This window comes from Pelophylax lessonae (genome assembly GCF_965119305.1).
Source record: "Pelophylax lessonae genome assembly, chromosome: 6".
NCBI lineage: Eukaryota > Metazoa > Chordata > Amphibia > Anura > Ranidae > Pelophylax > Pelophylax lessonae.
The window spans coordinates 230191089-230208224 of NC_138773.1; the positions used below are offsets into that span (position 1 = coordinate 230191089).

Consider the following 17136-nt stretch of genomic DNA (forward strand, 5'->3'; position numbering starts at 1 on the left):
AAGATGACTCAACCCCTGAATGAAAGTGCGAATCAAATCATGAGTAGCCAAGGGACGTTGGAAGTAAATAGCCAAGGCCAACACATGGCCCTTGATAGTGCCCAATGCCAAGCGCTGCTCAACCCTTTTTTGTAAAAAGGCCAAAACCCTAGCTATAGAGAACAAGCAAGGGTGCAGCTGCAGCGATTTACACCATGCAGAGTATGATTTCCACGTACAATGATAAATCTTCCTAGATGTCAACTTCCTGGCCTTCAAAAGGGGAGGGATCACCGAATCAGCGAGACCTCCATCCCTCAACACCTTGCTTTCAACAGCCAAGCCGTTAAAGCCAGCGACCATAAAGCAGCATGGAAGATCGGTCCTTGAGATAGTAAATCTTCTCACAGAGGAAGACGCCATGGAGGATCCACTACTATTTTTACTAGTTCTGCGTAGCAGGACCGCCAAGGCCAATCTGGAGCCACCAGAATGACTGGAATACCTTTCATCATCACCTGGAGAAAAAACCTCGGCAGGAGAACGAGCGGAGGGAAGGCATAGATCAGACTGTACTGACTCCAAGCAGAGCAGAGCGTCTGTGGCGTCGGCCAGAGGATCCCGAGACCTGGCCACTAACCTCTGAATTTTCCTGTTGAGGCAAGACGCAAACAGATCCACCTCCGGAGTCCCCCACCGGGCACACATGAGATGAAATACCTCCAGACGAAGGGACCATTGATACAACACCTGACGACTCAGGTAATCTGCCTGCCAATTCTCCACACCCGGGATGTGGACTGCGGAGAGAGCCGGAACATTGTGTTCCACCCACACCAGAATCTCGACCACCTCCTTGGCCGTCAGGGCACTTCTGGTGCCCGCTTGGTGATTGATGTAAGCCACGGCCGCGGCATTGCCCTACTGAACCTGAGCCGGAGAGCTGCGTAGCCGACTCTTCCAGTGAAGCAGGCAGAGCTTGATCGCTCTCAGCTCCAGAATATTGATGGGCAAGGAAGACTCTTCCATCGTCCAAGTTCCCTGGGCACAGAACTTCCTCAGCACTCCACCCCAGCCTGATAGGCTGGCGTCTGTGGTGACCATCATCCAAAACACCGGCAGGAAGGACTTGCCTTGGCACAGACAGGTGACTGAAGCCACCAAGAGAGCCAACTTTGTGAGATGGCTCAACCGAATCTTCAGGTCCAAGGACCAAGGTTTTCTGGTTCATTTTGCCAGAATCTCTTTCTGCAACTGTCTCGTGTGAGACTGAGCAAATGGGACTGCTTCAAAGGTCAAGACCATCAGACCCAGGGCCCTCATGCAAGCCTGCAATGAGGACTGATCGGTCTCCAGCAGCAATCGGACCGCCCTTTGCAACTTCTGAAGCCTGTCCAAGGGAAGGAAGACTCTCGCCAGAGCAAAGTCGAGGATCAGCCCCCGATAAGTGACCCGCACGGACGGTGTCAGGGCAGATTTGTGGAAATTGATCGTCTGCCCGAATTCCTGAAGGGTCTGAATTGTGATGGAAACGTGCAGCAGATGCGAATGGGAGACTGCTCGAATGGAGATACCCCGTCGACGTAACAAGGTCAGTACAGGGGCAAAGACCTTGGTAAAAACTCTGGGAGCTGAGATAAGACCAAAGGGTAAAGCCACAAACTGAAAGTGCTCCTCTGCCACCGCAAAGCGGAGGAATCGCTGGTGTCCCTCGAATATGGGGACTTGGAGATACGCATCTCTGAGATTGATGGAAGCCATCGAATCCCCCTGATTGAAAGATGCCTCCACCGACCGAATTGACTCCATTCGAAAAACTTCTGCACCCACACAAAGCGGTTCAGAGCCTTGAGGTCCAGGATTGGATGCGCTTTGCCCTTCCTTTCTGGGCACTGTGAACAGGCTTGAATAGAAACCTTTAAAGCGTTCCTGCGGAGGAACCGGCACAATCACCCCTTGAGCCAGGAGATCTCGAACAGCTTCCCGCAGATCCTTCAAATGCTCTGGAGAAAAGTGCAGATTCGACTGAAAGAACCTGTTCCCTGTCTGGGACCAGAATTCAATCTGGTATGTGGAGCAAATCAGTCTGCGAACCCAATCATCCTGAATGAAGAAAGTCCAGGGTTCCTGAAAGAAGTGCAGACGTCCCCCACCCCTGAGACGGGTGAGGGCGCCCCTTCATGCTGAAGAGGACTTGTCTACATCATAGGAACAAGGCTTCTTGGTTCCTCCAGAAGTTCTGAATGGCTTAACTTTTTCTTGCGCCCCGGCGGCACGAAAAAAAACTTTATGAACAGAAAAGGAGGGACCCCCGCTTAGTACGGGGTGTCTTACTCTTGGAGGATTGAGGAAGAAGAGTACTCTTCTCGCCAGTCAGGCCCCTGATTAACTCATCCAATGAGTCGCCAAACAACCGTTACCCCATAAAGGGGAGATCAGCCAGGGCTTTCTTAGAAGCTTGGTCAGCCGACCAGCACTTTAACCAAACTATGCGTCTTAAAACAGGGAGCCACACCCATAGACGCATCACACAGGAACACCAGAGCCTGGATAACCTAGTCCAACAGTTCCAGCTGTTCTGGAGGAACAGTCTCGGGGTCTAAAGACTCCCGCAAAGCCCTAATCCATTCCGTCACTGTCTGTGAGACTAACACAGACACAAAAACCGGTTTCAAAATGGAACCCGCCAACACGTGAAGATGGCGGGAAAGGGATTCCACCCGCCTGTCCACTGGATCCGTAAAAACCGGGGAATCCTCCACAGGCACAAAGGGTAGATTTGTTTAATCTGGAAACAGGATGGCCCACCTTAGGCGGCACCATCCAACGGTTGGAGACCTTTTCAGCGAAAGGGTACCAACGTTTAAAGCGTTTTGGCACCATTAACACGTGCTTAATGCGCCCCCATTGGTCATTCACAATATCGTAAAAAGTGTCGGGACAAGGGAAAGCTCTGTCAGCTTTTGGAGACTTGTGAGAGCCAAAAGCCACCCGCGTCCCTGCTGGCGTGGGCTCATCAGCCAATTTTAAAGTATCTTGTACTGAAATAATCAGGGCTTCCACTAATGCGCGTTCCAGCACTGCAGCTGAAGAGGACAGGTCCTCTTTATCATCTGACTGCGAGGACAGCGACCCCTCAGGTAGGGGGGCATCTGGGGTGACCCCATTAGCCTCTAAATCAGAGGACACCTCCATAGATGGAGAAGGCAGGAGCTATTTTCGGCTATCAACCTTTTTCATGACTAAATGAACTTTAGTCACCAGGCTTTCCAGGGCTGCTGAAATCATGGCCAGCGACTGCGATCAGGACTGTTCGGGAGTCACACAGAGTGGGTCTGAGGGTGATTGCACAGTCTGGGACTCCATATTGCAATTTGCAAAAAAACTGAGTACTGTCACTTTAAGAGCACCAATAGCGGTATCCACCACCAATCGCAGCGGTCTGCAGGGAACCCCTTTAAACTAAACTGACAGCAGAAAGTGCAGGAATATGCCCGCAGGAACCCCAAGTACTGTACCACCTCAGAGAAACTGTCCTCCTGATTCTTCCAGCAGCATGGAAAGAAAGACAGGAAGTGACCTCGGCCAGAAGCAGGAAACAAATGGACAGGAAGTGATGTCGCCTGAGGAAGGTCATACTGCTCAGCATAGCACAAGGGCTACACAAAGATGGATGCCCATACAAATCAATAGGAAGCTACAGGGAAAATGGCTGCCCCACACAAGTCTATAATAAAATACCATGTCACCCCCCCCTCCCCCCCCCCCAGGGCGCCTGCGCTCAAGACACACAGCCACCGCAGGGACAGGGAAGGGGAGAGGATAGGAAACACAGACCGGGCAGGCCAGGGGGATCTTTTGGGAGGCACAAATCCCATTATCCCCAACAAGAAAGGGCCCACATCCCCCCCCCCCCAAGGCCAGCAGGGGCAAGGGGGGCACATTTACTAATCATACCATGGACTGGTTGGGCTCCGCTCCAGGCAGACTGCCTGCCACCTGAAGTAGGGATGCTGCCAGCCGAGAGGTACGCTGTATCCGCTTGCAGGCTCGTCCCCATCTGGAAAAGGGGGACCGTCATGACTATAACCTGTTCACGCTCGTAGGCCAGACTGGGGGACCATAAGGATCTAGATTATCCAGTGCGAAGCCCCAGTCGGCATCGTTGCTTGTAGATCACCGGGAAAATTCTTCCCTGAACACTATGCCTGCAGCATCATTCAGCTATAAATGATGCCTGCAGCATCATTCAGCTGCAGGCATCATTCAGATATCCCCAATTAAAGCCCAGGATGTCATAGGACGTCCAGCGGTAAGGAAGTGGTTAAGGATCTAGGATATTCATTTCAAAACCCAGTCCGGTTGTTGATTGCAGTTTTCTCAGCAACATAACTAGCTAAAAATGTAAAATTTTAACAAAGGTTCCCTTTAAAATAAAAAACAAGCTAAGACCGAAGTCCCAGCCGGGAACTAGGTCCTACTCTTAAACTAGGCAGAAACAAACTGAATCCTATAGCAGAGTGAGTGGGTGTATGCCTGCAGGAACTGCCCCATAGGCATGGTAAAGATTTTTCCTGCCAGGTGTCCTACTCCTGTAGGGGACAGCATAACCCAATGGTTAAGAAGAATATGGAGCTGCGTCGGTCAATGAACAACAGAGAAAAATATTTTAAGCAACAGACAGCATGGATTCATGAAAGACAGAAGTTGTCAAACAAACCTGATTTCTGTTTATGAGGTAAGTAAAACCTTGGACAGAGGGGTGGCTGTTGATTTTGTATACTTGGATTTTGCAAAAGAGTTTGACACAGTTTCCCACTCATGGCAAATGTGTAAGGTAAAGTCTAAAGCAGGGGTCTTCAAACTATGGCCCTCCAGTTGTTCAGGAGCTAAAATTCCCATCATGCCTAGTCATGTGTGTGATTGTCAGAGTTTTACAATGTCTCATGGGACGTGTAGATCCGCAAGAGCTGGAGGGCCGTAGTTTGAGCATCCCTGGTCTATAGGCTTGGAAAGATCAGTTTGTAAATGGATAGAAAATTGGCTAAAAGATAGAATTCAGAGAGTTGTGGTTAATGATTCCAACTCTGAATGGTCTAAGGTAGGGATCGATAGGCCAATATATCGAGGGCCGATATTGACTTTTGCCGATATATCTGTATCGGCCCCGGAACTGGCCGATATTGCCGATCATCCAAATATTGCTCATGTAAGGGTAAAATGATATCACGTAGCATAATTCCGTTTATACATGTTATTGAATATGCCACTCACATATGATGACGATCTCAAAGGTCACATGGTCACGCCGGCTTGACCACGCACGTGATCTCCGAGATCGTATGCCTGGACGAAGCGGTATCACCCGGGTATCACGTACGGCAAGTGGGTGAGAGATACCGATCTGCCAGCAGATCTGCTAATGTGGAATTGCTTACATCTTTAATTTGTACATATGTGAGTGGCATATTCAATAACATTTGTAAACGGAATTATGCTATGTGACATCCTTTTACTCTTACATGAGCATCACCACCTAATGGTTGGAGGAGGAGAAGACTAGTCTCGGACCCTGACATAGGATGTACAAAATATCGGCCAATACCGATATGCGATGGCCAAAATATCGGTATCGGCAACGAAAAACCGATATCGGTCAATCCCTAGTCTAAGGTTATCAGTGGTGTACCCCAAGGTTCAGTGTTGGGGCCCTTACTTTTTAATATCTTTATAAATTATATTGGGTCTGGGATTAAAAGTACCATTCCAGTCCTTGCAGATGACACCAAGTTTTGCAGTGGAATAACTTCCTTACAGGATGTCTCCAACTTACAAGCCGACCTCAATGCAATGTTTCATTGGGCAGCAATGTGGCAAATGAGTTTTAATGTTGATAAATGTAAAGGTATGCACTTGGGGGCGAAGAATATGCATGCATCATACATACTAGGGGGAGTAGAACTGGGGGAATCCATAGCAGAGAAGGATCTTGGTGTTCTGGTAGATCCTAAGCTTAATAATAGCATGCAATGCCAAGCTGCAGTTTCCAAAGCAAGCAAAGTCCTTTCTTGTATTTACTGAGGCATGGACTCCCGAGACAGTGATATAAATTTGCCCCTGTAACAATCATTAGTACCCTCTGGAATATGCAGTTCGTTTTGGGAACTAGTTCTCAAAAAGAATATCGGGGAACTGGAGAAAGTGCAGAGAAGGGCAACCAAACTGATAAGAGGCATGGAGAAGCTCAGCTATGAGGAAAGATTAGAGGAACTGAATTTATTCTCTCTTGAGAAGAGGAGATTAAGGGGGGAATATGATCAACATGTATAAATACATAAGGGGTCCATATAGTGAACTGGGTGTTGAGTTATTCCCTTTAAGGTCGACATAGAGGACAAGGGGGAACTCTTTACGAGGAAAACAGATTTAGTCTCCAAATATGGAAAAGTTTCTTCACCGTAAGAGCTGTGAAAATGTGGAATGGCCTCCCTACAGAGGTGTTCTGGCTAGCTCACCATATTGCTTTAAAAAAGGCCTGGATTCTTTCCTAGGTGTACATAATATACATGTGTACTGATATTTATAGGTAAGGTTGATCCAGGGAATATCCGATTGCCTCTCGGGGATCAGGAAGGAGTTTTTTTTCCCCTGCTGTATCAAATTGTATCATGCTTTGTTGGGATTTTTCGCCTTCCTATTGATCAACTGCGGGTATAGTATGGTGTATATGGGATTGTATAGTTGGGTTTTCTTTACGGTTTTGTGTTTTTTATTTATTGAGCCAGATGGACTTGTGTCTTTTTTTTTCAACCTAATTATGTAACTATGAATGGGATCAGGCAGAGGGATGGTGGTGGTGGAGGAACGGGATCAGGCAGAGGGATGGTGGTGGGAGGGATGGGATCAGGCAGATGGATGGTGGTGGGAGGGATGGGATCAGGCAGAGGGATGGTGGTGGGAGGGATGGGATCAGGCAGAGGGATGGTGGTGGGAGGGATGGGATCAGGCAGAGGGATGGTGGTGGGAGGGATGGGATCAGGCAGAGGGATGGTGGTGGGAGGGATGGTGGTGGGAGGGATGGAATCAGGAAGAGGGATGGGATCAGGCAGAGGGATGAGATCAGGCAGAGGGATGAGATCAGAAAGAGGGATGAGATCAGAAAGAGGGATGAGATCAGAAAGAGGGGTGAGATCAGGCAGAGGGATGAGATCAGAAAGAGGGATGAGATCAGAAAGAGGGATGAGATCAGGAAGAGGGATGAAATCAGGAAGAGGGATGAAATCAGGAAGAGGGATGAAATCAGGAAGAGGGATGAAATCAGGAAGAGGGATGAAATCAGGAAGAGGGATGGAGGGGGGGGGGGAATGGGATCAGGTAGACAGATGGTGGTGGAGGCATGAGATCAGGAAGAAGGATAGTGGTGGAGAGAAGAGATCAGGCAGAGGGATGGTGGTGGAGGGAAGAGATCAGTGACACTGGCACTCGCTTGCTTTCAGTGTCAGTCGATTTCCCCACCTCCTCCATTGCTCCATGTGTCTGTGCTTCTCTTCTCCCTTTTGGTGCCTCCAGTGATGGTTCTGCTGACATGGGGTCTCCTCGAGCTTCTCCCCCTTCACTCTGCTGGCTGTCAGCTCATTAGCTGACTTTCTGCTCCAGTGTCCATCTGGAAGGGGAGGCGGCTTTGGTCACCAGGCAGGCTCTGCCTCTGTGTTTTCCTAGGAGAGACAGAGCACTGCGCAAGCGCCGGATGACGTCAATGGCAATCGATTCAGCCGTCTTTCAGCAACGATGCAGAACCGCGAACATCTGAATCGTGATGCATCGATGCAGAGATTATTTTCAACATCCCTAGTATTTACTTATAACATCCAAGTGAAAAGATATAACATCAACCGGTCAGAAAAAAATAAAAAAAACAGAATAACTGAGTTGGAAAAAGGATCACCCCCTCCTAAAAATGACTTGTAAACTCAATTAGGTGTAGCTAATGGCCTTCTCAAATGGCACACAAAGCCATTTGACTTTCAACTGTAATCAGCTATGGTCATTTTGATTAGCTCAGCATTAAAAAGGCTTCCCTGGAGTATTTCAGTCTTTGATAGTGCAACTGAAGCAAACAATCAACTATGGGTGGCAAGGCACCATCAAAGGATCTTCAGGATAAAGTTGTGGACAGGAGGTGGATACAAAAACATTTCAAAGGCATTATCAATGCCTAGAAGCACAGTGAAGTCTATTATTAAGAAGTGGAAGGTGTTTGGTAAAACACAGACCCTCCCTGGATCAGGTCGTTGCTCCAAACTGGATGAAAATGCCAGGAGGAAACTGGTCAGAGAGGCTAACAAGTAGCATACAGCAACTCTGAAGCAGTTGAAAGAATTTATTAAAAAGAGTGGTCATTGTGTGCATGTGACAATATTACAAATTTTCCATAAATGTGGCATGTATGGGAGGGTTGCTAGAAAAAAGCCACTCTTCAAAAAAGGCCACAAACTGTCACGACTGAGCTTTGCGAAATCGCACATTGAAGATTCCAAGGCCACATGGAAAAAGGTGTTATGGTCAGATGTGACTAAAATTACATTATTTGGAGCACTTGTCAGGAAAGAATTTAAAATAGATGGCAGGAAATTCCATCAAATTCGTTAGGAAAATCTGCAGAACGTTTTTAATGGGAAGAAGGTTTACCTGTCAACCTGACAATGACCCAAAACACACAGCAAAAATTACCACACAGTGGTTGAAGAAGAAAAAGGTTAATGTCCTTGCATGGCCAAGTCAGAGCCCAGACTTAAACCCCACTGAAAATCTGTGGAATACTGCAGTCCACAACCGGTCACCATCAAATTTAACTGAAGTTTAGCAGTTCTGCGAAGAAGAGTGGTCAAGATTGCAAAGTCTAAATGTGTAAAGTTAGGAAAGACATATCCCAACAGACTAAAGGCTTTAATTAAAGCAAAAGGAGGTTCAACAAAATACTGACACAAGGGATAATCCTTTTACCAACTCTGTGATTCTGTTTTTGATATTTAAAAAAAAAATTCTCACAAATTGGTGTTCTTTTTTTTCACTTGGCTGTTATAAGATGCACCAAGTAAATACAGCTGGTTAACATAAAACCTGTGTGTCCTCATTTCAGACTGCAAAGCAACAAAATTTGATTTTAACCACTTAAGCCCCGGAAGATTTTACCCCCATTCCGACCAGGGGGTATTTTGCGATTCGGCACTGCGTGACTTTAACGGTCAATTGCGCGGTCGTGCGACGCTGTACCTAAAAGAATTTGGCGTCCTTTTTTTCCCACAAACAGAGCTTTCTTTTGGTGGTATTTGATCACCTGTGCGATTTTTTGATCACGCGCTATAAACAAAAAAAGAGCGTCAATTTTGCAAAAATAGCAATATTTTTCACATTTTTTTTATATGAAATTCCCCCCAAAAAAAATGTAAAAATCAAAATGTTTTAACATTTTCGGCCAATTTGTTTTCTGCTACCTATGTTTGGTAAAAAAAATCGCAAAAAGCGTATTTTGTTTGGTTTGCGCAAAAGTTATCGCGTTTACTAACAAAGGGAAAGATTTTTGTCATTTTTGTTGTTTTTTTTTTAACGCGTAATGGCGGCGATCTGCGATTTTTTTTGCGGTACTGCGACATTGCGGCGGACAGATCGGACCCTTGACTGACATTTTTGACACTTTTGGGGTTACCAGTGACATTTCTACAGTAATCAGTGCTATATATATGCACTGTTACTGTAAAAATACACTGGTAGTGAAGGGGTTAACTTTATTTGGGAGGGAGGGGCTGTGTGTGTCCCTAGGGGCGTGCTTTCTACTGTGATTGGCTGTGGCTTGAGCTGTAAGGACACTGATCAACGGATCTACATAGTAGATCCATGTGATCAGTGTCTTTACAGCGAGGAGAATGACAGGCAGCTTGTTTACACAAGCTGCCTGACATTCTCCCTCTCCCCCGCCGATCGCCGAGTGGCCGGAGGACATCGGGTCCGCTGGTCACACGCGCGGGGGGGTCCGTGACCACGCGGGAGCGCGCCTCCGGGGGCGCGCGCTCGCTCCCTAGACCCTCACAAGCAAGCAACGTAGCCCTACGTTAGTTTGCCTGTGAGGGGCTGACCGCCGACGTAGATAGTCGTGCGGCGGTCGGCAAGTGGTTAAAGGGGTTGATTATTTTCTATACCCACTGTATCTGCAAGTGTTTTTGTGATTTCTCTTAGCACACCTCGAAAATAAACCCCAAAATTGTCATGAAACTGATAAAACACATAGGGTCTATTTTTAAATGTTTTCACCCACCATAGAGGCAGACAACTTTCATCCAAGATTTAATCTATTTGGAAAAATATGAAAACATTTATAAATAGACCCATTCAGGTTTTAAAGTAATTTCTAGTTTGTACTTTTGCTTGTGTGAAATAAAGAATATTAAAGAAATTCCGTAAAAAAGTTATTATGCATGCGTGCTGCATTTTTTCAAAACGCACTGCTATACAAGTTTTTCACTATCTGTGCTTTTTGATGGAGTCAAAATGATTGTAAAGCAAATTAAAAAAACAAAAAAAAAAAAACAAACAGGTTATACTTACCTGCTCTGAACCTCCTTTTCTCGGATCCCCCACCTTAATTCTTGGCTGGCTCCTCCTCTTCTCGGTGTGTTACCATAAGAAGGCGATTCCCATCGTGGCACACCTGAGGGATCGATTCTGAGCCACGTTGCATGCACCCATAGATGCAGACAGCGCTGCCCTGCCCCCCGCTCCCTTGTCACAGGATTTAAATGACAGCAGTGGAAGCCAATTGCTCCTGTTGCCTTAGAAAAGCCTGTGAAAGCAGAGAGAGCTGCTACAGACGGGCACAGTACTGGATCAAGTGAGGATTCAATGTAAGTATAAGGAAGAGGCGATACTGTTACCCAAATATTTTTGAACTTAATACAGGAAATGCATTAAGGTGAAACATGTTTTGGCTTTAAGGCTTAGGTTCACACCCATGCAGGTTGCAGTTGATGAGTTTTTCCAGTGTGTTTTGCGTTTCTGGAAGGTGTCTGTTGTCATGTCGGAGAAACCAGCAGAAACTAAAGCACTGCGTTTTTTTATGTTGTTTACTGTGCTTCCATTGAAGTCAATGAACTATGGTCTATGCAGACCTTTTCTTTATATACAATAAATTACTGCTGGGCATTATAAGAACGTCTAATCATTCCAAAATACCTCATCAGGAGCACCACTTCCTGGAAAGAAGTTTCCATCATCATAGCGATGGAGCGATATATATAGAACAGAAGGATCACTATAGAAAGCCTGCTGGGTACCATTTCCATGATGAACATCCTACAATACAAAAATTGAAAAAAAAAATGTTTAAGTCATATTGTGAATCATAATGATGTATAGCAGATATATTAAAATAGCTGGGCCTGAGCTCATCTTCAGGTTTCATGGCCCCTGCATTTGACACCCTTTCTCCAAAACCCTCCAGGAAGATCTCCTGTGTGTATGTTTGCTTTAAAAAAAATAAAAAGGAGTTAAATTGAATTAAGGAATTTCTATAGGACAGTAAGAATTGTTATGACTGAGACAGAAGGGTGTACTACTGGAACAGTCCATTTTTGAGTGAATTTTTCCATTAGATATAGCTCAGCAACGATACTTGCCAGGTGAGAATCTTTTCATGAGAAACCCATTTGTCATAAATTGCCCATTCTATTTGTTCTGTATATTCTATATCTTAAAGTACAATTCAGGACATAAACTGATTATTTATAGAGCTTGGGTTACGGGCTTGTATTTTCAGGTGATTTGACAAAGCTTTTGAGACACCCTGGTTGCCTCCCCTATAACCCTACCCCACTCTGAATCCCCAGTCTTGTAGCAAGCGATGCAGAGTAACCAAGTTATAGAAGGAGGGTGCAATGTGTCTTGTACTCCAAGATATGGAATTTACAAGCAAGTTAAAATTTCTCTTATCTCAATCGTACAGTTCAGGACACCGGTTCAAGTATTCATAGACCCAGACATGTGCCTGTGCAATCAGCAAAAACACCAGGTAGAACTTTGAAAAGGTGTGCACAAAGGACCAGATTGGTGGCCTTTACAAAGCTGAGCCACAGACTATTGGTGCCAGAATGCCCAGGAAACACCCACCAACCTGGTGGAATGCACACATAAAAGTGCAGGAGGGATGGATGGCCAGAAATAGAGAAGCTTTGGCTGGCGTCGATCCACCCTAATAATTGCGGTGGAATACGAATGCAGCCATTGGCTCCTCCAGTTTTCTTCACATGATGGCCTTCCTTCACACCTTATGGAGGACGCTTAAAAACCTTATTATACACCTATGTCCTTAACCCCCTTCACGCCGACGTAATGCAAATATGTGGCATGCAGCATCAAGGGGTTGTACCGGGGTGATGCCTGCAGCCCCGGTACTGATTTTTAGAGTTGACGGTCAGCTTTTTTGTAATATTTGATGCGGCTATGCTATTACAAACACACACCCCCCCTCCTCCACGCTCCTGCGGCTTGCCCAGGCTCCCCTGTCCCACTGGGAGGCCCAAGCGACAAGCCGCCACGTCCGCCAGCTGGCCAGAGACCCGAACAAAGCCAGTGTCATGACATTACTTCCAGTTTACTGGAGCCTTAAAAGCGCCAGATTTTTTTTTTTTTTTAAAAGTCAGTATTCAAAACAGCCAAACTTTGTGTTCTAAATACTTTTATGTGCAAATTCCTCCAAAAAAATAATTGACACATGACTATTGCTGTCACAAGGGATGTTTACATTCCTTGTAACAACAAACAAAAGTAATAAAAAAAAAAAAAAAAAAAAAAAATTAAAAAGGGACAGCGTAAAAAAAAAAAAAACAAAACAAATAAAAAAAAAAATGAAAGTGCCCCATCCCCTGTGTTTGCGCACAGAAGCAAACACATACGCAAGTTGCGCCCTCAAATGTAAACTGTATTCAAACCACACGTGAGGTATCGCAACGATAGCTCGAGTGAGAGTAATAATTTTGGCACTAGATCCTCTCTGTAACTTTGAATAAAAGTTTTTTAAAACGTCGCCTATTTCTTTTTAAATTCATGAAAGTGTATTTTAAAAAAAAAAAACAAAAAAAAACTGCTTTTAAAAAACAGTTGCGCAAATACAGTGTGACATAAAATATTGCAACAACCGGCATTTTTTTCTCTAGGGTCTCTGCGGAAAAAAAAACAAAAGATCTATACCTTATATATATATATATATATATATATATATATATATATATATATATATATATATAAATATATAAGATATATAGATGCCAGGACTAGAAAATTGCTACCTAGAGTAAACGCCTAGAGAGAGATTTTGCTTACTCCTCTGAGCTTACTATGGGTATTTACAGATACGTCACTATGCCCAATATAGAACTCCCTCTCTACTCCCTCTCTAACTTTCAAAATTTACACTTTTTTTTTTTTAAAACAAATCGTTTTGGCAGGTTCTTTGCAAAAGGGCTTAATTTCAGATAACTATGAAACTCTAAACGTTCTCCCCATGCAATCATGATTGGTAAGCTGCAATAGATCACATTTTTGGTTTAAAATCGCTTTAAGCTTAAAGCAGAGTTCCGGCCTCAAAAAACACTTTGGGCCATCCGCATGCTGACAATCACCTGAAAAAGAAATGGATAGTCCTGATATTTTTTTTGTTTACTTACCTTGTTATTGAAGAAAATATACCTTCTTTTCTTCCACTTCCTCCCTCTGTGGCGCGGCCCGCGCCGTCTCTTCCTGCTTGCATTGACTCCTGGGAGCTGAATGTCATCGCTCCCAGGAATCAATGTGCCTGCACCGGCCCCGTTCGTCAGTTCCGGTGCAGGAGCATCATTCCCTGCTAAGAAGCTGTGCAGGGATGACGCGCCCAGCCCCGGAAGTGACGAGCGGGGCCGCTGCACGGCATTCTGGGACCGAAGAGGATGCCCACACCTGAGATGGCAGCGCTGGACAATACATTTTCAAGGTAAGTATTTCTTCTAAAAGGTAAGTGCAACCTGGGACAGTTCAGAGTTTATCCATTATGAAATGCACTAGCCCTGACTGTCCCGGGGGTATTTTTATCTAAAAAACATTTCCAAGGCCGGAACTCCGCTTTAAGAGTGATTTCACTGTTTAAGGCAGAAGGTTCATCACCTTAGGACACTATCAAAAATGGAAGACTCACAAAGAGGGGTAAATAACAAAAGTTTGGGACTTTACATAAGGTGTGTGGCCCTATGTGAATAACATAAATATAGACACATCAAAAAATTAACAAGTCAGATCAAGTATAGATCACAATTTAATAGGTTCATAAAATGATGGTAAGAAAAGTGATAACAATGTACATAGAGAATAAAAATGAAAGGGTATGGATTGTACATGGATACTGTAGTAAAAACATCAACATTGATAAATGGATAATATCACATGTGCATGCATGTTGGATAACAACACAGATATACACAATACATACAGATGGTTGTAACAATGCAATTGAGTACATGGTAAAACAAAGATAGTACAGTAGAATTGCTTCCTAGAAAGCTCAACGCGTTTCGTGGGTAAACACTTCATCACTAGCAGGTGCAATTCATGTATCTAGAAAAAATAGTATATACAGCTGCAAGAAAAAGTATGTGAACCCTTTGGAATGATATGGATTTCTGCACAAATTGGTCATAAAATGTGATCTGATCATCATCATCTAAGTCACAACAATAGACAATCACAGTCTGCTTAAATGAATAACACACAAAGAATGAAATGTTGCCATGTTTTTTTTCAACGCACCATGTGTAAACATTCACAGTGGAGGTGGAAAAAGTATGTGAACCCTTGGAGTTAATAACTGGTTGAACCTCCTTTGGCAGCAATAACTTCAACCAAACGTTTCCTGTAGTTGTAGATCAGACGTGCACAACGGTCAGGAGTAATTCTTGACCATTCCTCTTTACAGAACTGTTTCAGTTCAGCAATATTCTTGGGATGTCTGGTGTGAATCGCTATCTTGAGGTCATGCCACAGCATCTCAATTGGGTTGAGGTCAGGACTCTGACTGGGCCACTTCAGAAGGCGTATTTTCTTCTGTTTAAGCCATTCTGTTGTTGATTTACTTCTATGCTTTGGGTCATTGTCCTGTTTCAATACCCATCTTCTGTTGAGCTTCAGCTGGTAGACAGATGGTCTTAAGTTCTCCTGCAAAATGTCTTGATAAACTTTGGAATTCATTTTTCCTTTGATGATAGCAATCCGTCCAGGCCCTGACGCAGCAAAGCAGCCCTAAACCATGATGCCCCCACCACCATACTTCACAGTTGGGATGACGTTTTGATGTTGGTGTGCTGTGCCTCTTTTTCTCCACACATAGTGTTGTGTGTTTCTTCCAAACAACTCAACTTTGGTTTCATCTGTCCACAGAATATTTTGCCAGTACTGCTGTGGAACATCCAGGTGCTCTTGTGCAAACTGTAAACAAGCAGCAATGTTTTGTTTGGACAGCAGTGGCTTCCTCTGTGGTATCCTTCCATGAAATCCATTCTTGTTTAGTGTTTTACGTATTGTATATTCGCTAACAGGGATGTTAGCATTTGCCAGTGACTTTTGTAAGTCTTTAGCTGACACTCTAGGATTCTTCTTCACCTCATTGAGAAGTCTGCGCTGTGCTCTTGCAGTCATCTTTACAGGACGGCCAGTAACAGCAGTGCTGAACTTTCTGCATTAATAGACAATTTGTCTTACCGTGGACTGATGAACAGCAAGGCTTTTGGAGATACCGTATTTATCGGCGTATAACACGCACCTAAATTTTAGGCCAGAAATTTCAGGAAAAAAGCTGAAATTTAAAATAAACAGCTTTGAACTCAGAACATTTGTTTTTAAATTAAGTGTAGTCTTACCAGTGCCCACGAATGCAGCCTCATCAGTGCAGTGTCCATACATGCAGCCTCGCCAGTGCCCATACATGCAGCCTTGGCAGTGCAGTGCCCATACATGCAGCCTCGCCAGCACCAGTGCCCATAATTGCAGCCTCGCCAGTGCAATGCCCATACATGAAGCCAGCGCAGTGCCCATACATGCAGCTAGTGCAGTGCACATACATGCAGCTTTGCCAGCACCAGTGCACATAATTGCAGCCTCGCCAGCGCAGTGCCCATACACGCAGCCAGCACAGTGCCCATACACGCAGCCAGTGCAGTGCCCATACATGCAGCCTCGCCAGCGCAGTGCCCATACATGCAGCCTCGCCAGCGCCAGTGCACATACATGCAGCCTCGTCAGCGCTAGTGCCCATAATTGCAGCCTCGCTAGCGCCCATACATGCAGCCTCGCTAGTGCCAGTGCCCATACATGCAGCCTTGCCAGTGCCCATACATGCAGCCTCGCCAGCGCCCATTATTGCAGCCTCGCCAGCGCCAGTGCCACTATAAAAAATCACTTGTCCAGAAAGCAGTCAGCGCCGAAAGGTAGAAGGGGGCAGCCGGCGCCGAGGAGAAGGAAGGACGCGCTGTTATCGGAAGTCCCGGCGCCTATGATTGACGTCAGCATAGGAGGCGGGACTTCCGATGACAGCGCGTCCTCCCTTCTCCTCGGCGCCGCCCGCCCCCTTCTACCTCTCGGCGCTGCTAGTGCTTTCTGGACTTTTTTTTTTGTTATATCGGCGTATAACACGCACTGCTACTTTTTCCTCCATTTTTAGGAGGGAAAAGTGCGTGTTATACGCCGATAAATACGGTACTTTTATAACCCTTTCCAGCTTTATGCAAGTCAACAATTCTTAACCGTAGGTCTTCTGAGAGCTCTTTTGTGCGAGGCATCATTCACATCAGGCAATGCTTCTTGTGAAAAGCAAACCCAGAACTGGTGTGTGTTTTTTAAAGGGCAGGGCAGCTGTAACCAACACCTCCAATCTCATCTCATTGATTGGGCTCCAGTTGGCGGACATCTCACTCCAATTAGCTCTTGGAGATGTCATTAGTCTAGGGGTTCACATACTTTTTCCACCTGCACTGTGAATGTTTACATGGTGTGTTCAATAAAAACATGGCAACATTTCATTTTTTGTGTGTTATTAGTTTAAGCAGACTGTGATTGTCTATTGTTGGGACTTAGATGATGATCAGA

General features: G+C 45.2%; 1 protein-coding gene across 6 annotated transcripts in view; it reads right to left on the reverse strand.

Moving 5' to 3' along the window:
* The window catches only part of HDAC4 (histone deacetylase 4), a 666648-nt gene that overhangs the window by 133122 nt on the left and 516390 nt on the right, over window positions 1–17136 (reverse strand). For all 6 annotated transcript variants that reach the window (XM_082260868.1, XM_082260870.1, XM_082260869.1 and 3 more), the window contains one exon: window positions 11206–11325. In XM_082260868.1, coding sequence (XP_082116994.1) covers window positions 11206–11325 — 120 coding nt within the window. The remainder of the gene's footprint in view (window positions 1–11205; window positions 11326–17136) is intronic.